The sequence below is a fragment of the Artemia sp. Qi Xiang Cuo genome, chromosome 9 (assembly GCF_049724085.1).
Source record: "Artemia sp. Qi Xiang Cuo chromosome 9, ASM4972408v1, whole genome shotgun sequence".
Taxonomy (NCBI): domain Eukaryota; kingdom Metazoa; phylum Arthropoda; class Branchiopoda; order Anostraca; family Artemiidae; genus Artemia; species Artemia sp. Qi Xiang Cuo.
The window spans coordinates 395,341-417,984 of record NC_142802.1 but is presented as its reverse complement, the minus strand read 5'-3'; the positions used below and the strand labels follow the sequence as shown (position 1 = coordinate 417,984).

General features: G+C 34.3%; 2 protein-coding genes across 2 annotated transcripts in view; both read right to left on the bottom strand.

Moving 5' to 3' along the window:
• The window catches only part of LOC148948195 (GATA-binding factor 3-like), a 98,281-nt gene extending 94,158 nt beyond the window's left edge, over positions 1–4,123 (bottom strand). Inside the window, exon 1 of the mRNA XM_089093810.1 lies at positions 4,043–4,123. The gene's annotated coding sequence lies outside the window, so the exon portion shown is untranslated. The remainder of the gene's footprint in view (positions 1–4,042) is intronic.
• A 4,323-nt stretch (positions 4,124–8,446) lies between these two features.
• LOC148948194 (uncharacterized) overlaps positions 8,447–22,644 on the bottom strand; it is a 92,440-nt gene continuing 78,242 nt past the window's right edge. The window contains exons 8-10 of the mRNA XM_089093809.1: positions 15,654–15,767; positions 12,362–12,455; positions 8,447–8,611 (exon numbers count right to left, since the gene is read on the bottom strand). Coding sequence (XP_088949935.1) covers positions 8,518–8,611; positions 12,362–12,455; positions 15,654–15,767 — 302 coding nt within the window. The 3' untranslated portion in view covers positions 8,447–8,517. The remainder of the gene's footprint in view (positions 8,612–12,361; positions 12,456–15,653; positions 15,768–22,644) is intronic.

Below are 22,644 nucleotides of genomic sequence, written 5' to 3'. Positions count from 1 at the left end.
GTGAATAACCACCGCTCCCCACATTTAAAAATTATTTAAAGAAGATGGTTCCTTCAGCTTACAGTAATAATTTATTCTAATACTTTGTAAACTATTTGGTGAATATATTCTCTTTCTTCAGTTATTTTTAAAAGAAGATTGTTTCTTCTCTCTTCTTTCTCTTTTTGAGAAGTTTGCATTATTTGTTCCTCTTGTTGTTTTCCATCTTGTGGTAAATTGACGCATCGGGTTCGACGTATCTGTCTGCCTTTTTACAAGTTAATATGTATAAATTGTCCTTGTTGGTTGTATAAAACGTTCAAAACATTCATTCACAAAAAAGAAAGAAATAACGTAACCAAGAGAATACAACGTTTTTGGGCCTACTTTGCTCCTAAGTATAAATGCACAAAATTTCAAAATTTTAGCTACCATTCCTGAATCAGCGTCAAATGACATAACTTATGCATTTGAAAATAATTTTAAAAATGTACTTTTGATTTTTGGGTAGCCTATACCATTCTCCTTACTGACTATAAGGAGAATACTGTTGTCCCCTCAACTCCCAGTGTTTTTGCTAAAGTTCAAATTTTTAATTATGGCACTTCTAAAATAAAAGCCCTCTTAAAAAATGCACCCTTAAAATTTTTTGAGGGGGTGGGGATCTGAAGCGCCAAAAAAGATTTTTTAATGCCAATTTTTTGAAGGTATAGGCTTAATTGGACAACAACTGGTACTGTGGGTTGTCCCGCTTTTCTTCCACTTTAATGCAGGTAAGTATATAAATTTGACTTTTATTTCACACTACCCTTCATTTTGTATGGAATATATGTTTTATGGGAGCTAATGCAACACCGCGTGGTAGTATGACCTCCAAAAGTAGAAGTATAATAATTCATACCGGAACACGGTTTGGTTCAGGTTTGCAGTGAAACTATGATTTATAGAAATAATCGAAGTGCATGGAAATAAGATCACATTTGGTTAGCTAGAATTTGAAACCAGATACTTGAAAAGCTTGTTGTGGCTACAAGCAGGTCGACGCTGCTAGGTTCCAGGCCCAATCCTATTTATTAAATAAAAAGACAAGTTTTTTCAAGTGGAAGCAAGGAGCAACATTAAAACTTACAACCAACAGAACTTATTACATATATGAGGGGGTTCGCCCCTTCCTTCACACCTCGCTTTTTACGCTAAAGTTTAAATTTTTGTTCCAATTCTTTAAGATTTACTTCTGAAAGACAAGAGCCGATTACTTAGAATAATAAGCTCTTTTAGAAGTTCAAAAAAAAACTTTACAGTATAGAGCGAAGAATTGAGGAGAAAAGACCCTCATATGCATGATAATTTCTGTCCGCTTTAAATTTTAATGTTGCTGCTTACTTTTAGTTGAAAAACCTTGTTTTTTTAAAATTACTGATCGTTTTTTAAATAATAACGGGAAATCCGGCTCCCCTCCATGGGAATTTCCCTTTTCCTACGAAAAACTCCTCCATGGAAAGATCCTCCTGCGTAACCCTTCCCTGCCAGAAAAATCTCCCACTCCTGAATAAAACATAAACTCGCGAAGAAAGGAAGAAAACGAGGACAATTAACAGCCAGTGAAAAAATCGAAAAATTATGCAAATATTTCGGTCAAGACCTCCGCTTGACCGTCCTCAGTGCAAAATAAAACTGGCAGAAATATAAAAAACCAAACCTTAAAATAAAAACAAAAAACTAAAATTGGACGACCCTTTCTTAGTAACGGTGAAAGGGTAACTGAATAAAAAACACAAGTCTAAATGGCATTTCACAATTTTATTTTACGTAAAGCACTCTTAAAGACCAATCGCTTTCCAGTTAGATTATTATCAAGGATTTTATTTGATATATAATTGTCCTTGTTTTCTTCCTATCTTCGCGATTTTATGTTTTATCATGATTAGCCAGTGTGGTCTGAGAAATTATTTACCACTCCTGAAATATGTCTGTATACTTCCCACTAACCAATACTATATTAAATAATGGGAAAAGTTCATAGCTTGCAGTCTTTCTGCTGGGGACTTTAGGGGGCAAGTCATCCTCAAAGACAAAGTTATTGAATTTTTCGACTATCCTCAACAAAATGGCTATCTCAAAATTTTGATCATCCAGTGACTTTTGGGGAAAAAGAGCGAAGGAGAGGAGGTAGCTGACCTCTAATATTTTTAGTCACCTAAAAAAGGAACTAGAACTTTCGATTTCCAATCAAACGAGCCCTCTCCCGATCGTAAGGGATCAATGGTTCGATAAGATCACTCCTGACAAACAAAACAAAACAAAACAAATAAAACGCATCCGTGATCTTTCTTTTGGGGAAAAAAAATACAAATTTCCGCATTTTTGTATATAGGAGCTTGAAACCTCCACAGTAGGGTTCTCTGATATGCTGAATCTGATAGTGTTATTTTCATATTAAGATTACTTGATGGTTAGGGGATTTCCCCCTCTCCCCTCTTTTTCAAAAACTTGGCAAATTTTCTTAGGTTCGTAACTTTGGATGGGTACTAATGAACTTCTATTGGTGTATCTAATTTTATCAAGACGCTGTTTCTTAGTGTTTCGGTTACAATTGAACCTCATCGCTCCTTACTTACAGTTCGTTACCACAAACTGCTTGATATGTCAAGGGTGAGGTATTTTGCCTTCAAAATTATCGATAAAGTGTTGATGTTAATCGGTCGTAGTCATATTACCGCATCTGCATTGGCCCTGAAGAAAAAAAAGATATATTCTGTATTTCCAAAAGGCTTAAATGAAACATCAAGCGAAGGGTGTCAGTCTTCTCTTTAAAATTAAGAGACCCCAATCTGTATTTGTATCTAAATAGGGGAGTTTAGGCGGCTTGTTTCCCTCTCCTCTCTAAATAGAAACTACTATATTTCCAGAGGACCGATTACGATACAGAAAAACGAACTGAACCAATCGATATAGTGTTTGGCCTTTAAGAGATTGAGCTATAAATTTTGGTATTGGAAACATCAAAAGTTTTTTGTTTTCTATGTCGCAGTTCCATATCTTCCCTCTGCATAAGACAAAGATCAATCCTAACAAATGTTTTTGCCTCCCTCCTATGTCTCTCTTCCTTCATTTTTATGTATTTTGTTTGAATGTCTAAGGATATTACGCTCTAACATGCAGCCCTGTATTACTAAAACTGTGGTATATCATACTAACGTTTTCAATACTTCTGAATCGATTGACTATTTAGAATTTTGTACGATGTACAAAGAACATAAAGGTTATCACTCTGTTAGAGATGTCATTGAAGTATTGAGTGTGAGGCTCTCACAACCCTGATTTAAATTATACTGATATATTACATTTATGGATATTACATTGTTTATTTTGAGAGTGTTCATACCTCCCCTCCTCCGGTTTTACGAAGCCGAGTGAATGTTCTTATGCAAATCACTTTTTAGAAATAAATCCACCTTTGATAAATGTTGCAGGTAACCTGTAGGCCCTTGAAAATTGTGGTGAATTTTGAGCTAAAAAAATTTGCAATATGGGTTGTTTTTTGTCGCCTTAATGGCTTTTTGCAACTTACTATTTCCCCCTTTATCGCATGAGAATTTTAACAAGTTAGAATTAAATTCCCTCTCATAAGAGAGGGAAAGAGATGAGAGAAGGAAAGAAACAAAGGAGGAAAATGGAGAGAGAGGCCTAGGGTATATTGGACTAGGGTAGCCTTAGAAGAAAATGATTGGAAATCTCTGATGATTTTGCAGTTAGTGTTCAAAGCAAAAGATTTAAACAATATCTAAGGATATTAGCTTCGGGTGCTCTAGCATTTAGAGAGACCCTTTATATTAGTATCATTGATATCTCGTCGTTGATATGTCCCCCCCTTATCCTGGATTTACTCTTAAATAGAATTATAATTTATAGCACAAGCACAGAAAATGTTGACTAAAACTCAAACTTTAATGTATTTTTTCCACTTTTTCCGCAATCTTTGGCATAAGCAGCTTTATTTTAAAATTTGTCATCATCTTTAAGTTGGCAATAAGAAAATTGTACGGAAAAAACTAATTCTTACTTCCTCAGTTTTCCAACTTTTTGCTCACTCAAAGCTCCAATTTTTTCCTATCTTTATCTATACCAATTAGCAACTTTCCAGCGTATCCTTAATTTCTAAACTAAAGGTACTTCTAATCTCTTAGAGATTCTATTATCAAACCAAAACCCAACATCGTTAGGTTCCAACCAATCAGAAACCAAAGCTCCACCTCTTTTTCTATGACGTCATCAAGGTATCTGACAAGAATAATGAAGGAACACTAAATGAGTATGTGAGGTCTTAAAATGATTTATTCGGCGCCTAGGCTTTTAGTCTACGAAAAACCAGGTACACTTTGTAAAAGCGGCGATCTTAATATACTCAGTTTTTTTATATGACCTGAACCTAAGCTTTTAATGGTAAAACATTATTTGATTCGTTTCCGGATAGTAAATGGATAATTCCAAGTTTTGCTAAGCGAGGTAAGTATGATGAGTAGCTTTAATAGAATATTTTAGTAACCACCATGGCCATTGGCAGATGACTAAGGTCCTCAACCGAAAAAAAAAAATATTCATGGCAAAATAGAGGCTATTGAAAAAAGACAAGTCAAGAGAAAAAGCAGCGCAAGTATTTTGCCTGTGACAGCATATCTTCTGTGTGGATGAAAACATAGAACTGGAACTGCAGAAGGCCAAAAAAGGGGGAACCAAATCAACAAGAGGAGCCAAAAACCTTAAAGCTAAAAATGAGTAAAGTGCCAAATATAATAAAACAAATATTTAATAGTTACCCCATGGAAAAATCTAGTCAATAACAAAATATACAAATTAAGTTACTTCCGTTAGATCTAGAAAGTAGCGAAAGTTGAAAGGAAACAAATACTTATTAGTTTGTTGAGAAATAATCTTATTGTTGCCATCTACAACAACTTGTCTTTTAATTATCTAGTTGATTCTCTTGGGGGTTTTGTGTGTCAATTGTCGTAATTAACACACAATTAAATCGATTAAATCACTATTTAGAATTCTATTATTTCAATTTCTTGCCGAACCTGGGAAAATATTGTATGGCCTTTCTTGTTCCCTGTCCCTAGAAATAAATGAAGTATTCACAAGTTCTAAGAAAAATCCTCAACCAAAGCCAAATCGAAAGAGTCGAGAGACTTTTTAAAAAGGAAAGTTTTTTCTAGTGGTTTTCAACAAATCCTTCCCTTAATGGCTGATAAGTTTGGACATCGTAAACTCTACCGCAAGAATTCAAAATGCAATCAGTTCACCTAAATTGTGATGAATTTTATGTTTCTCAGAATTTGAAAAAAGACTAAACAGATTTGAAATAAGTTTTAATATTACGTTTTTTACAAAGTTCTCTTTTGCTTTCCTCTAAGACCCGGCACAAGGCAAAGCGGCGCAACCTTCGTTAACCTTAGATTCTTTACTGCAAATGAATAAAAAATCAAATGAATGGAAACAGCTACATTGAAAAATGAAACGAACGAAAAGTATTGCCTCCCAGTTTATACAAAGTGCATCTAAAAATTAACACAATTAAACTGACTCGTGACATTTATTTAAGGAAATAAAGCTAGAGCTTACTGAAAACCGAAGAAAAAACAGAATTTTCTCTTAGCAGCAGACAATTACAAACCTACAAAAATTAGAAGCTAATTCTAATGCTTCAAATCAAGGGCGGATCCAGGATTTTTTCGGGGGAGGGGGGTTTACTAATTTTTGACTCAGTTTTCGACTAATTTTACTGATTTTTACCTAGGTTTTACTAATTTTCGACTTACTCTCGACTCGGTCAAAAATTTCAGGGGGAGGGGGGTTCAAACCGGGTAAACCCCCCCCTGGATACGGCCTTGCTTAAAATATGGCATCATCACAAAATATTGCAAGACTACGTGAGGGAGGAAAATCGGTAACACTGAACTTTCCTGCCCAACAACAGGGCCGTATCCAAGATTCTTTTTCGGGGGATGTTTTGTACAAGGATTTTTTTCGGGGGATTTACAAAAAAAAAAAACTCAATAAACGCATAAAAAATTTGTTTATATCCATTTTTGTTACGTTTTTACGAGTCGGACAAACATTTCGGGTGGGGGTCGGGAGGGCCAAACCCCCTAACCCCCCTGGATACGGCCTTGTGCTACAAATACTTCTGACCTTTTCATAAGAATGCATACTTTCGTTACTTTTGTTCCTTAGACTTTGACATTATAGGAAAACTGATCACTTAAAATGTATTACTACAAAGAATACAACACTAACATAATAAAAAAAACAAGGACGGGGGCATTGCCCTCTCCCTATGCCAAAATGAAGGGTTTGTTGTGATATATGTCGTAGTTTGTGTGCTCCGTCTTGTTGTGTGTTGATCTGACGGGTTTTTCAATAAATAAATAAATAAAAAAATAAATAATAAATAAATACAATTAATCAATTCATGCATCCCTTGATAAGGTTGAATCAATGAACTGGATTTGGCTTTCAAATAAGCTCTAAAAGAAGTAAAAGAAGGAGAAGAAGATTACACCCATCAGCGTTTCCAGTTCTTTGTCAAAATTTCGGAAAAAATTCTTTTTGTAACTAACTTTTACTACTAAGATATAATCACAAGTAAAGGTTGTTATTTCTGAAACAACTTTAATTGAAAGTTTTTTTTTCAATAAGAATTTTTTTCAAAACATATTTCTTGCTTTTTACTTACTAAAAAGGAGAGGCTATATCAGAAGGGGATTATGAACCTCCAGTCAAGAGTTGGAGCCAGGGAGATTATGATGGTGTCCTTCATTTACTCTTCCGAGCCTATCTGCTCCAGATATGGCCGACCAAATTCAGTGACAAACTCCAGAATGGCCCAATGCACTTTGAAGGGAGAAGGGGTGGTGATAGATCTTCTGAAAACTGAAGTACGGTTTGGGGAGTATCGTCTGGAGAATTCATGGGATGATAAACTATAAACAAACTGTAAGAGAAGCTTGAGATTTCAGATAGGGTGTATTTAGGAGAAGGGTTGACTTTATGGAGAGTTTTTAAGCCTTTTTTATTTGATTGGCTATCTCAGAATTTTGCTCACTGACGCTGTGGTCTCTGGCCCAAAAAGGGCAGTCTGTTATGCTGCTATTTCTTTATGTTGCTATCTCTTTTTTTAGCGTACTTAAAAGTACGCTATAAATATTAATTTCCGTTCAAATGAGCCACCTCACAATCAAGGGCGGATCCATGACTTTTTTAAGGGGAGGGGGGCAAAATAGGTTAATTCGATAAACCTGCGTTAGGAGCAAGTTTATTTAACATAAAATTGCGTTAATTAAGTAAATTACACTATTTTAGACTACGTTAGGGGGGCACCCCCCCCCTCCCTGGATCTGCTACTGGCCACAATTATCTGTGGCAGAAGGTCCAGTAGAATCCCCTCTGGGAAAAAAAAGAAAATGAGGAGAACCAGCAGTTATACCACCCATATTAAAATCTGGTTATCCTCAATTTTAAAGATGATGAAATGCAACCTCCAATTAAGGGGTTTAGACCATGAAAAATTGATTGACTGTCTTAGATTTCAAATTTCCAAGGCTTTTGTCCCTCTTTGGTTAAAATATTATGTTTTGTGGTACAACCTGGCATATAAAACAATTTTCAGTGGCCCCATCTTTTCCCTTACTTTAAAAGGGCCTCGAACCTCCTATTTCCGTTTAAATGAACTCTCTCTTAATAATCCTCAGTTTAAGCTTTTCGGCAATAACAACAATCGTATATTTTTATTTTTTGTTTTTTTATTTTTATTTGATGATGTAAAAATCAAAAATCGAAATTTGTGATGTAAAAATTGAAAATTGACGTCCCTTAGTGGACTTACATATAATTACCTTGAAATCTACGGAGCTTGTTTTAGTTCTTCAGTCCACATTTAAGTCTGTCTTCCTTGTTTGTGCTCTTACTAGTCTGATTTAGTTTTTTGTTTTTGTTCATTATTGAAAAGTTTTATTTTTTTATTCCGCATTAAAATTTTGTAGGTGGTTAAAAATAAATTAATGTTATCCTTACATTTGAACAGCTGATCCTTTGTGGCAGCCGGACCGTAGAATGAGGAGGCATTAAAAAAGGAAAGATGATGAACCAAGTGATATATCTAGGATATCAACTCCTTACTCTTCCAACAGGAAGGAAACTTGCACTTTAGCCTCAGCTTTTGCTAGAAACAGTAATCGTTACAAATTTGGATATCGTGGTACAAAGGTGAGTCTTCAAGGCATGTTTCCAGAAGGGTTCTGGCCTCATGTCCTCAAAACTCTCTCATTTCTTACGTATTTTCTTATCTCTTGGTTATTCCACCAATATATGATGTTTGACAAATTTAAATCCCGACCCCCCCCCCCCCAATTAACGCAACGAGAAAGCCATAATCACTACAAATTTTCACTGTGCTATGAAATTTGTTAACTAAACTTTATTAACTCTGTAGAATATTCAAAAATATAATAATATATCTGATTATAATTATTTACATGTCTAGGAAAAAGAGCTGCTTTCTAAATCTCTCTTATTTTCTGCTTCTTTGTCCATTTCTTCTGACAACAGAGAAGCAGAATCTAAAGTTGGGAAGCTAGAAGAAAAAAACAATAATTACAATTCCTATTTCATTTTAAGACAAAAAAAAAAAAAAAAAAAAGCAGTTAGTACCATGCTGACCTAACCTACTGCAAAATACTTGATAACTTCAATTCAATAATTACATCTGTTTGGGCTTTTCTCTGTCTACAATTAGCCATGTCTTGATGCAACCTACTGCAAAATACTTGATAACTTCAATTCAAAATCAACGGGGCAAACTAAACACAATTCTGGCCTTAACCTTTCAGTGCTTGCTTTGCTCCATGAAGGAAGTCCAAAAGATGTGAAAAGAAGGTTTCATTTTAGCTTCTCCTAAAGAGAGAAAGACGGATTCACAAGCTCACTAAATTTGTATATTTCACCAAACAAGTGAAATATAACTAACAAACAAGTATCTGTCCAATAAGAGAGTCATGCATACTCCCGCCATTTACCCGTCCCCCAGCCATTTAAACATTTGCCTCTCAATTACTTGGACTATCTGTCTTGGCTTTTCTCTGTCTACAATTAGCCATGCGTTGATGCAACCTATGCAACCTACTGCAAAATACTTGATAACTTCAATTCAAAATCAACGGACTCGGTCGAGGCCTTAGGCCTCGATCCCGTTATAGAAAGATTAAAGATTTAAAAATTGCCTAAGATTATAATATAGTGTTCGTTCACAAAGTTGCAAGTCTCTCGATTTTTTTTTATTTTCCTTGTTGTTTTAATTAAGTTTAGTTATTGTTGACTATAGTTCAACTTCAAATCCATCTTCTTTATCGAAACTTTTAAAGCAATTAAACATTGAATTGCAATTGAAACTATGGAATAAAACTACTACATGGTCAAATATTACTATTAATTAAAAACTTCAAAAATTGTTTAAGAGTCACTGAAAATTTTTAAAAACTATCAGTGCTAGGCTATTTAATGGGCACAAAAAAAGAGTTTTGGTGAAAAAAGATCGGTGCAGCCACTGACCCCAAATTTTGTGTAAACTCACTTACAACATTTAATCTTACTGCAGACTTAATAATAATAGATTTAAAAAAATCGGTAGATATACAAAACATTATTAGATATACGAAGTTTGCTTCGTAACATTCTAAATATCCAGAAAAAAAACAAATAAATTAAAATTTAGCAAGATCTGTAAAATCACAACAAATAATTTTGTAAGTTTAACAAACTTTCTTAAAATAAATTTACAGCAAAATAGCCAATGATTTTATTACTAATTTAAAGAAAAATTTACTAGAATTCGTAAATCGCAAGATATTAAAATTTTCGTAAAACTTATATTCCAATCTATCTATGTCTAAAAAAATAACAAAAGCTAGTAACAGCACTAAAACTGAGAAATTTGGGAATGATATGCCTGCATAAGTCACATTAAATTACCTGTCGATCAAGTACTAAATAGTCTTCACTTTGTAGTAGAAAAGAAAAACGCTTTTACGATCATTGTTTTTAACAACAAACTATTTAAAGATGAACCCTTAAATGTATATACCATAATCCAAGTGTTAGAATAAACAGAATATGAAAAATTACTTCCCGGAATTTAGTTCAGAAAGCTAACATTATATTTAGATGAAATTGAGCAAACATTGTAGATAAGTTGAAATTAAGTAAAAACAAAAGCATAAAATGAGCTAAAGCAATATTTTATTATTTTGTTCACATATTTATCAATAAAGGTTCATCAACTTGAAAGATACGTTCACGCTACAAAAATTAAATTTTCGACAATTTCTTTTGAAACCTGAAACTTCTTTTGAAACCTGCTGAAGAGTTTGTTTGACAAAAGATTGCGTTTTATTGTTTTTGTTAAGTTTTAAGTGATTTTTTTTAATTCAACGGCTTAAAAAAACGTTCCTTGTTGAAACTGGTCATCAGCGACGATCGGAAAAGCCGACATTTTTTTTTCGACTCTCCTATGGAATTGTGTCATGTAATGCACTGCCTTTTGAAATGAAAAATCTTGCTTGAATAAATAAAAAGTTTAAATTTTCCTAGTTTTTTTTTTTTTTTTTTTTTTTTTTTTTTTTTTTTTTTTTAACGAGAGAATCAAAAATGAAACAGCGAAGCGTTAGCCTAGAGTAGTCGGGGAAGGATTTTTTTTATAAAAATCAATAAATTGTCCCATCCCCACCTGGTTCTGGCTGCAAACTCAGCTACCTGAATCAAGTTGGACCTAGTCTTATATAAGACATATTTGGATATAAAAATATCACATATATATATATATATATATATATATATATATATATATATATATATATATATATATATATATATATATATATATATATATATATATATATATATATATATATATATATATATATATATATATATATATATATATATATATATATATATATATATATATATATATATATATATATATATATATATATATATATATATATATATATATATATATATATATATATATATATATATATATATATATATATATATATATATATATATATATATATATATATATATATATATATATATATATATATATATATATATATATATATATATATATATATATATATATATATATATATATATATATATATATATATATATATATATATATATATATATATATATATATATATATATATATATATATATATATATATACATATATATATATATATATATATATATATAAAAAAAAAAAAAAAACATAAATATATATATATATATATATATATATATATATATATATATATATATATATATATATATATATATATATATATATATATATATATATATATATATATATATATATATATATATATATATATATATATATATATATATATATATATATATATATATATATATATATATAAATATATATATATATATATATATATATATATAAATATATATATAAAAAAAAAAAAAAAAAAAAATATATATATATATATATATATATATATATGTATATATATATATATATATATATATATATATATATATATATATATATCATATATATATGCCCTCCTACTGGGGAGATAAGTAGTCCCTCTTCAGAGGAATCCATGATAGAGTTTTTACGCCGGTCATAGCGTCTTGTAACTTAATTCCTACCAATTAGTTGGACTAACAAATGTATAAAACGGGGAAGTCTATCTAAAGGTTTCCATCCATTTTAAGTTACGAATTGGAAGAACCTTCCAGCAGAGGTAATTGCTAAGCTTTTGAAAGATAAGTGTCATAGTTGTTTTATACGAACAAATACGAAAACTAGAAGTAGGGGTATATGCAAATCGGATAACTGCAAAGGGATGATTCCCCCAAGTAAATATCCTTTTGGCTACTAGAAGGCATCAGCTGCAGAGGAAGACCCAATTTGTTCCATCGTCCCTACAAAAATGATCTACGACGCTTTCACATCTTTTTGCGACCGAAGTGGAAAGACATAGTAGATGCTGCAAGCTGCAGAGATGACTGGAAGCTTCGCTTTGACGCTCTGGCCACCTGTGACAGTACAGTAGGATCTAATATTTAAGGTAAGATAATATAGAAGCTTCCTAGCCCAGTCTTCAGCTGCGATTGTGATATGTCGATTGATTGATCAAACACGTATTTAAATAGATAAACAAGAAGTGGACTACAACTCATTTCTCATTAATGGTAAAAAGTATAGTTACGCTGTTTACTAGAACAATTTGGTTGTGTAAACTTTAGCCGGAATCATCATTATTCTTTTTCAGTGTACCTGCTAATTTGTTTATTCAGTGTGGCAGTTGAAGGCAGTACCGGGGATGAGCCACTGCTCGTATCACAGTAAGGGATTACTTGTCCGAATCGTCCTGAAAAAAAATTAGGGATCATAAAATATATTCAGCTGAAATTTGAAATTGAGAATTTGAAAGAAAATCAAATGGTCGTAAGCAACAAATTCACAGTTATAAGTGTTTATGGTACTTATGTATTATATATAACACAGCGCTATACACGAAAGAAGTCAGGTTTGGTTAATGCTAATTAAATAAAATAAAATAGGATGCATATATAACAGTTTAGAAACAAATTTAGGCTATATATTTTCACATTAGGGGGGTAGGGGGTAATGCCTGGCATATATTAAATACGTAACCTGACCTAGCCTAGGTACCTTTTCCCCCTAAACCCCAAAAAACAACAATTTAAATATTGTAAACGCAATAAGCAATCACGCTTTTCAATCCATTTATGTCTTACAAACACTCGTTTGGCGAGTTTCCTTTTGTATTTCCTAGTACAGTCTATAGCGCTGTGTTATATATAATGCATAAGTACTGTGTTTATTATATCATAAAGCAAACTAGACAATTGAGGTTAACAAAATATCGAGTTAAAAAAAGGAACACTTATGATGCGCAAGTCCTATATTGGGAGGAGGGGCTAATACCCTAGGCATAGAATTACGTATGCTTAGTACACTCTCTCTCCAAATCATTACCCCTTATAAGAAAAACTCAAAAGCAAGCGCAAAACTGAACTCTAATATAAATTGTAATTTCGCCTGCCCCGCCCTATCGTTGTACGGTTGTCTGCCGCAGTAACACCCAAAGATACGCCGTACGCATTGCCAAATATCCTTGGGTTTACAGTGCCCTAATTGTCACAGAATAAAACCGGATAAGTGCAAAGTTATTTGCTGCATTTTGTTTTTGTTTTCCTATTTTGACTTGGAATTTGGATTTTCTGAACCTTACATAACATCTATTGCCAAGGGTCTAGTGGGGACTCTCGTATAGATGATAAATTAATCTTGTTATTTCAAAACAAGGAACAACAATCAGGAATCCAAGCTATGGCAAGAAAATTAATATCAAAAGCTCCATTTATAAACTAGTTCTGTAGCTGGGAAAAGAGTATATAACGTGTTTGAGAAAAAAATCTAAATATTTTTCGAACTAAGTAGAATAGGAGAAAAGACATTGCCCTCCAGCAAATTGTAATTTTGATGGGACGGTCAATAAATTTTAATTTTACAGAAAACAAATATTGCACATTTTATTTTATGTCTGCAATATTTTTGTATTTTTTGGTCTTGTTTCATAATCTCATACGTTGTCGTACGTACCAACATGCCAAAATCTAGTCGTCAATACATATTTAGCTAAGAAAAAAAAATTTTCTATCCATATTTGAGTTTTAACGCTTCGAAATAAAATGTTACAAATGCTATGGAGGAATATCAACAAAAAAACACATGGGCTATACACATTTTATATGATTTGCAATGGAAACTGATTACTGAAGAACATTTAAAATGATCAATCGCTATGAATCCTGTCACTTGGACTTTATTTCTAGTTCCCTAATTATCACTTCGGCATTTAACATACATCCCAGGCATTATTAATAATTCAAAAATTTTGTCATTGATTCCGTAGCACGCTGAAAGTGCAGTATCTACCCAAAGCTTCAAGGGGGGTATTTCCACCAATCCTGGGGTACCTGATCAATTAAAACAAAATTAAGGTTTTTTGCTTGATGAATTAAATGAAAGTTACGCGACATTCTGTAAAATGCTATTAATACCTCTCTGGAACGTAGAAACTGATGAAACACATTTTTTGTTAAAGTAAGAATAAGCTTCTGAATTCTAAATTTTCTTATGTAACGATTTATCATATTTTTCTGTGTTTCTTTTTTTTTTCTTTTTTTCGTTTAACCTGTTTCTGCTGGATGAGAGTATTCTATTGAAATGTGTTTAGTCTTAAAGATCTGCCCCAGTAAATTAACTAACTTTATATTTTTTGTGTCAAAGATTTTTTGTAGTTTCTGAATCAGTTTAAAAAATACACCTTCTTATGTATATCTAAAGCCCTAAATTCAATAATTTTTACTTTATACTTTAACCTCTGTTTGACACCGTGTTGTTGAAAAAAAATTGCTAAACTTGTTTTGTGTAGAATAAAACAGCAACTGTTATAAATCAAGTTTCTTTGAAATATCCACAATTTGATACTGGTGAAAAAAACTTGTTTATTTTTTATTTAATATGTATATTTTTTTCCTTCGGATGTAACGCGTTATATGTCCTAGGGGCAGGCATATGACATCCCATTTCAGCATTTAATGGGGTTTCTGTACTGCAAGGATCAATTCACTTTAAGAGTGCTCTGCGACTATTTTATCTTTGTGACAAAAATATTTGCCAAAGAAAATTTTGTCCAAAAAGGAAATTTTCTCTTTTCTCTACCCTCTATCCTCAAAATAAACCAAAGAGTGATTACGTTCTTGTAATTCTATGTTAAAATTATATTTTTTAGATGTCTTTTAACCACATTTTTCCTTATTTCTAGAGAGAAAATTAGCCCCACCTTATTAAACTACTGCCTCGATTCAACATACCCTGAGCGACAAATATAGGCAGGCAAGGAAATGTAATTTCTGGAGAGACAAACAACCACTTTTTCAAAACTTGTCGGATTCATTTGTGAGAAATATTAGTTCAGTAAATGGAGCAAAATTATTTGAGTTAGAACATTTTTGACAAGATATAAAGTATTTCCAAAAAAGAAAACATCAAACAAATATTACTTTAGTAGAGAGAAATAATACAGTATCGACAAAGGCTATACTCTCCGTCTCCGCTAAATAAAAGTGAGACACATTAAAACCACACAAGATTCATACTTCGCCTTCGCGCACGCGCGATTTCGATGAACACACCACGAGAAGCCTGGGAAAAAACCTTCTTTTTTTTTGTCCGACCACTACCAACTAAACTAAGGTTGTGACGTATTTGCTCAGAGCAAGTACGCGTGGTATGCAATTTGTATTATATAAATCATATTCGAGAAAAGAAGACGCTACAGTATACACTAGAATATAACGCACTGATTCCCACAAAGGCTCAATGGCCTGCAAAGCAGTACAAGTAGACTGTTTCCCTGCGGCTAAACCTTGTTATGCACTAAGCTTATTATAATACTTTTCGTTAATTTTGCGTGTTAGGGGAGGGGAAGGGCAGGGGGGTTTAAGGGATAAAAACTGTTTGTTGAAAACCTTACCATGTGAACTGTCGGAGGAATGCTCCCCACTGATGCTCATAATCTTTCCGTTTTCGACAGCGAATTCGAGAGGCAATGACGGCAGCTCATATTGAGTGGTTGGTAATCTCACACCTAGATTAGAAAACAAACTGTCTGAATCAGATGGCAGATAACTTGTCAAACCTTTTTATTGTGGAGAAGGATATTATCTTTTGATCTTTTATGAAACAGTTCGTGGTATTGAACTGTAAGCAAGGAGCGACGCGGCTCAGTAGTAACCGAAACTCTAAAAGACGGAACTTTGATATCAATGGACATACAAAAAATGGCTTATTATTCTGATTCAAAATATATAATATTCATTAAGTTTATTGTTACCAATCAAAGGCTATGAGCCTGATAAAATTTGCCTGATTTTCGAAAAAGAGCAGAAACACCCCTAAAAGTAAACACAATCTTAATAAAAATGACACCATCAGGTTCAGCGTATCAGAGAACCATATTCTAGAATTTTCAGGTTCCTATATGAAAAAACATGGAATATTGTATTCTTTTTTGACAGAAGAGTGATCACGGATGCTTATTTATTTGTTATTTTTCCCCCAGGGGTAATCGTATCAAACCAATGGTCCTATAATACCGGGAGAGGGCTCATTCGAACAGAGATTTAAAGTTCTATGCCTTTTTTAACCGGGGGATTTCCCAAGGGAGAAATTCTCCATGGGGGAAATATCACCTGGAGAAATTCTCCATCGGTAAATTTTCTACGGGAGAAACTTTCCATTGGTGGGGGGAGAGGGTTCTGGGAAATATTTTCCTCACAGGGAGGATTCCCCCATGTCCTTAGAAAGGACCAAAAATTAAATAAAATAAGTATTTCTTCAAAGGAAAGTATGCTAAGGAGTATTTTTCGAGTGGAATCGGGAGCAAGGATTTTTTTTGGGAGGGGGGGGGGGGTGAATTTGCAGCGAGGATGGAATTTCCGGGTGGTAATTTCCCAGCAAAAGAATTTTACCGGGAGGAATTTTCTAAGGTGGAATTGTTCATAATAAACGATTTTCCACGGAGGGACTGATTTCGTGGAATTATTTGGATAACGATCGGAAAATAAATAAAAAAAAAAAAAACTATTCCGTATATGAGGGGGACTGCCCCCTCCTCAATACATACAGATTGCTGATACAGGCATATCAGCAATGTTTTTGGAACGGCTTACCGTATCGAGAGTAAACTTCTGGGGCATCATGAGTGGGATCTTCAACTGACCAAAAGGCAACTTGCACCTGCTAGTACTGTTATTAATACTGCTCCTACTACTATTCCTACTGCTGCCACTATCACTAGGATTCTAATAAATATTAAGGCTACGCGTGCAAAGGTGAAACTTTGACAGAATATTGAGGGGGAATTTGAACTAAATCAAAGCACACTATGTGCATGCAGATTGTCAAAAGGGCGTATCTCGAGGATTTATTTTGGTATTAAGTTGAAACTTTCAGAGAATACTGAAAGGCGAAGATGAATTAACAAAAAGGTAATGAGTGTATGCCACTGCTAACACTACTACCACTCCTCTTTAGCTCTGGTGCCAGATTTGGAACGAATGTGGACGCCCCCGTGTTGGTATTGTTACTGCTATCAGACTGGAAACTAAGCGCAAATTTGGAAAGTGCTTATCAAAACAATTGAGCTGATCTTATAGATAAGCATTCTGAATCACTTAAAGACAACCCACAGAGGGTTTGGAAGGTTGTAAAAAAAAAGTGAGAAGTGCAACCACGAAAAAACCCAACCCTCGGAAACTGAGTGGAACTCGTACTTTAGCTTTGAATTTTCTCCGCCCGTCCCTGATCTGGAAATTAAATTTGAACAAGAACTAGATTCCCATTTACGGTGCACTTTGAATAATATTGGCCTTGTTGTGTCGGTTTCACAGATTCTGTATTTGGTGCGAAAATTAAAAAAGAAGTACTCAATAGGTGCTGATCATATTTGCGGCATGAACATGGTTTTCGGTAGTGAGTTATTATTTCACCATGTTTCACCTGTGGTTTATTGTCCGATATCTCCTGTGTTGGCCTTATAACCCCCGTGATTAAAAAGGAAAAATATCCAAGAAGTTGCTCTTCATTTCGGCCAATAGTTGTCGCTCTGGTTCTTTACAAAATACTTGAGCTCCTCCTCATTGACCAGATTAATCGATTAAGTAGTTCCCCAGATTCTCAGTTCGGATTTTAAAAGAGTTAGTCTGAACATGTACATTGTCTAATTGCAAACCTTCTGCTTGATTCCCATGAGTCTGATGAAACACTATATTTTGCGGGACATGATGTCCGACAAGCTTTCTGCTCGGGTATTCACGCACAAATTTTGCTTTCTGCTTCTAAGCGTGGTGTTAATCGCTCTATTATTGATGTTTTTGGGAAATTGTTCAGTAATCTGAAAGTTAAAATTAAGGTGCTGCAGGGTCATCATTGTCCAAAAGTCTCCAATGAAGTAATTCCTGTACGGAAAAGTATCCAACAGGGAGCAATCACATTGCCCCCACTGTATAATAACAGAATTATTGAACCTCAGCAGCCATCCTTAATATGTTGCATTTATGATGGTATCGACATTTCACTTGTCAACTTTGCTGATGACATTTTTAATATTAGCAGGCACGTGTCGTAGATTGAAAATAATTATCGTATTCCGAGCGTGCAATATGAGAAGATAGTCTTAGCCTTCTACCCATCGAAAAGCGATATTATAGTATTTAGCCGTAAAGTTATGGAGCCTCGTTCGGTTACCGCTCGTTTTTGGTGATACAGAGGGGGCTTCTTCCTAACAACTAATATAGCTTGGCCTACTGTTTACGTCAGATATTGAGTCTATGCACAGACTACATATCTCTAGTTTCTCCGGGGAAGTTTGTAAGGAGTAGGATATGCTGGTACGGTGTAAACGTATGTACAATCGCCTTGTCCTAGCAAGGTTCTATTGTACTTGCCATATGTTCTTGGGGTTTCCCCTTTCTGGACAATTATGTCTGATAAGGATAAACGCACGATCTGTTTAACGTTTTTCAAATATGGAAAATATCTACTGAATCTGCCCTCGTGGACAAAAAACTCGCAAGTTTCAGAAAAGTATAAAATAGCAGATACCTTTGCAGGGGTTAAAGACCGAGTTAGCCGGTTCAAGCACACATTAGATCCATACCACACTATGTGTCACGCCATGGTACCTGACTAGTGGCGCTCTCAGTTTATTGTACAGTGTTGTTAGACGTCTCTCTTTTCTTTTGTTTATGTGTGTGTGAGTTTTCTTTCCTTATATATATTTTCTACTCCATCTTTGTAATTTTCTACTTGATAATGGGCAATAAAAACTATTCATTCATTCATTCACTTTTATTAATAGTAGCCTACTACTACACTATTGCTACTAAACTACTACAACTACTACTTCAATTGCAAAAGCTTGTAAGACTTGAAACTTGTAAGAGATGAAAAAGGGGTGTCAAAAGAGGGTAAAAAGAGCACATCAACAATATATCTGGAAAGGCTTGCCATATCAAGGTCAGACTTCCAGGGCATCATGAGGGGGGTGTTCAAATGACTAAGAGGCAACATGTACATGCTACTATTGGTATTAATACTGCTACTACTACTGTTACCACTACCAGAAACACAACACTAATACTACTACTACTTCTCCCGCTATCACCACAACTACTTTGATACTGTTACTATTAAAACTAAGTCTATGAAGTTGAGAATTCGAGAGAACATATGAGGGCAAATTTGAGGGCATATTTTAATTTTTTTTAACTTTTTGAACTTTAATAAATCGAAAATTATTAAGACTTTAAGGAATTTATTGGTATTAATGCACATTTTTTCAGTAAAGGGCAAATTATGTTCTGGTCTTGAGAAGGCATGGAGTTTGTCGGCCTTACTCTTGTTAATTTTGGCTAGTTTTGAGTTTGACTCGGTTGTTTATTGTAATTTCTGTTCTTTTTGGGTTTCATTTGTTTATTGACGGTGATTTGTGATAGTTTTACGCTTGGTAGATTATTCGATTCTATTTCTGTTCATTTCTGGTTTAATGGAGTAGTTATTTTTTGTTGAAAAACTTATTTTGTGGAAAAAGCTTCTTAATTTAATTTTACGAAAAAGACCAACACGATATCGGAACGCACAATATAATGAAAATCAAATAATAAATGAAAGTCTTACCAATAAAAATAGATTTACGTAAATTCTAGCCTTCGACGTCCGTGAATTTTCAACGTGCTCCGTAGTTACTCTGAGGGGGCTTCCCAGTCCCTTGATTGTATCATGTACATTTAATTCTTACTTCACTTTACAAAGATCTTTGTAATAGTAGGGAATCAAATCACCCTTAGTATCGATCACCAATAATAACAAATTTTATGGATAGCATTGTATCCCTCTTTAGGTCAACATTTGGATTTGCAGCAAAATATGGCATAAACAAGCAGTTTCCTGCAGCACCATCTCTTTTATTATTTAAGAAAGACAGTGCCTCCGTTTGAATGACCCCTCAACCATTATCCTACGACCACTATTTCGATGTGATTAGCACCTCAGGAAAAAAAACAGGAAATAAACACGCACCCGTTATAAAATCTTTCAAAAAACTTCAAAACTTCTAGGTTTTGAAGTCAAAACTTCACTATACCCACATCGATCTTTACTATAATTAAATAAAAAAAAAACAGTTTTTTAAACTGAAAGTAAGGAGCGATATTAAAACTTAAAATGAAAAGAAATTATTCCGTATATGAAAGGGGCTGTCCCTTCCTCAACGCTTCGCTCTTTACGCTAAAGTTTTTTATTGTTTTAAAAAATAAAGTTATGAGACAGAGTCAAACTTTAGCGTAAAGAGCTGAATTGGCGCCCATGGCTCCCAGGGCATAACTTAAAACCCTTACCCTGAGTGTTGTGGGGGGGGATGGGTTGTCATCCTTAAAGATCTAATGTCCAAAAATTCCAACTGCGTTGAATAAAATGGCTATATCAAAACTTAGTTTGGATGTGTTGCGGAAAAGGTGGGCGTGAGAGGGGGGTTAATTGCCCTTCACTAATTTTTGAATATTAAAAAGAGTATTAAACCTTTAAAGTTCCAATCGAATGAAACATTTTTCAAGTTTTTACGCAAAAGATTTCAATTAAAACCTTATATGCCCCAAGGGCATAACTTGCAACCCTTGCCCTGAAGACTGTGCGGGGAGTCTCCTGCTAAAAGGTATAATTTCCTGAACTTTAAACTGCGTGTAATAAAATGGCTATCTAAAAATTTTGATTGGATATGTTGTGGAAAATGGTGGGTTAAGAAGGGGTGTTAGTTGCCTTCCAATCACTTTCGACTATTAGAAAGGGCACTAGCCATTTAAATTTCCAATCGAATGGACCCTTTTTGAAGTTTCTACGACGACGCGTTCAGTAAAAACCTTATATGCCCCCAGGGCATTACTTACAACCCTTGCCGTGAGGGCTGTGGGGGTGTTCTCCTCAAAAACATAATTTCTATCTGGAAATCCACAACACTGACCAAAATGGCTATCTAAAAATTTTTATTGGATGCGTTTGAGAAAAAGGTGGGCGACAGAGGGGGGTTAGTTAACGTCAAATCCCTTTTAACTACTTCAAAGATCACTACATCCTTTAATTTCAAATTGAATGAACCCTGTCTCTATAATATACAACAAAGATTTCAATAAAAACATGTAAGTCTCCAGGGTATGGTTTATAACCCTTTGCCATAAAGAAGATGGACAGGATGCTTTGATATATGGAATACTGTCGTCCACTTTAAGAGTACATGCTAAACTGGCAACGAAACAATCTTTATGCGATGTGTTTGGGGAAATGGTGGGCGTGGAAGGGGTGTTAGTTGTCTTCCAATTACTTTCGACTATTAAAAAGGGCACAAGCCATTTCCATTTCTAATCGATTGAGCCCTTTTTTAAGTTTCTACGACAACGCTTTCTATAAGAACTTTATATGCCCCCAGGGTACAACTTAAAATCCTTGTCCTGAGGGCTGTGAGGGGGTTGTCATCCTCAAAGGCCTAATTTCCAGAACTTTAAACTATGTTGAACAAAATGGCTATCTCAAAATTTTGATTGGATGTGTTTGGGGAAAAGGTGGGCGTGAGAGGGGGGTTTGTTACCGTCCAATCACAATTTAACTATTAAAAATGGCACTAGCCCTTTGAATTTCCAATTGAATGAGCTTTTTTTGAAGTTTCTATGACAACGCCTTTTATAAAAACCTTATATGCCCCCAGGGCATAGCTTACAACCCTCGCACCGATGGTTGTGGGGGAGTGTCCTCCTCAAAAACATATTTCTATCTGGAAATCAACTACACTGAACAAAATGGCTATCTCATTTTGATTGGATGTGTTCGGGGGAATGATGGGTGTGGGGGGGGGGGGCGAGTTGCCCTCCAACCACTTTCGACTATTAAAAAGGGCACTAGCCCTTTGAATTTCCAATCGAATGAGCCTTTTTTGAAGTTTCTACGACAACGCCTTCTATAAGAACCTTATATGCGTCCAGGGCGTAACTTAAAACCCTTGCCACGAGGATTGTGGGGGAGTGTCCTCCTCAAAAGATATTTTATATCTGGAAATCAACTACGTTGAACAAAATGGCTATATCAAAATTTTGATTGGATGTGTTTGGGGGAATGTTGGGCGGGGGGGGGGGGCTAATTGCCCCCCAATCACTTTCAACTATGCAAAAAGGCACTAGCCCTTTGAATTTCCAATCGAATGAGCCTTTTTTGAAGTTTTTACGACAACGCCTACTATAAAAACGTTATATGTCCCCAGAGCATAACTTTAAACCCTCTGCCCCGTGGGTTGTGGGGGAGTGTCTTCCTCAAAAAGATATTTTCTATGTGGAAATCAACTACGTTGAACAAAATGGCTATATCAAAATTTTGATTGGATGTATTTGGGGGAATGATGGGCGTGGGGGGGGGGCCAGTTG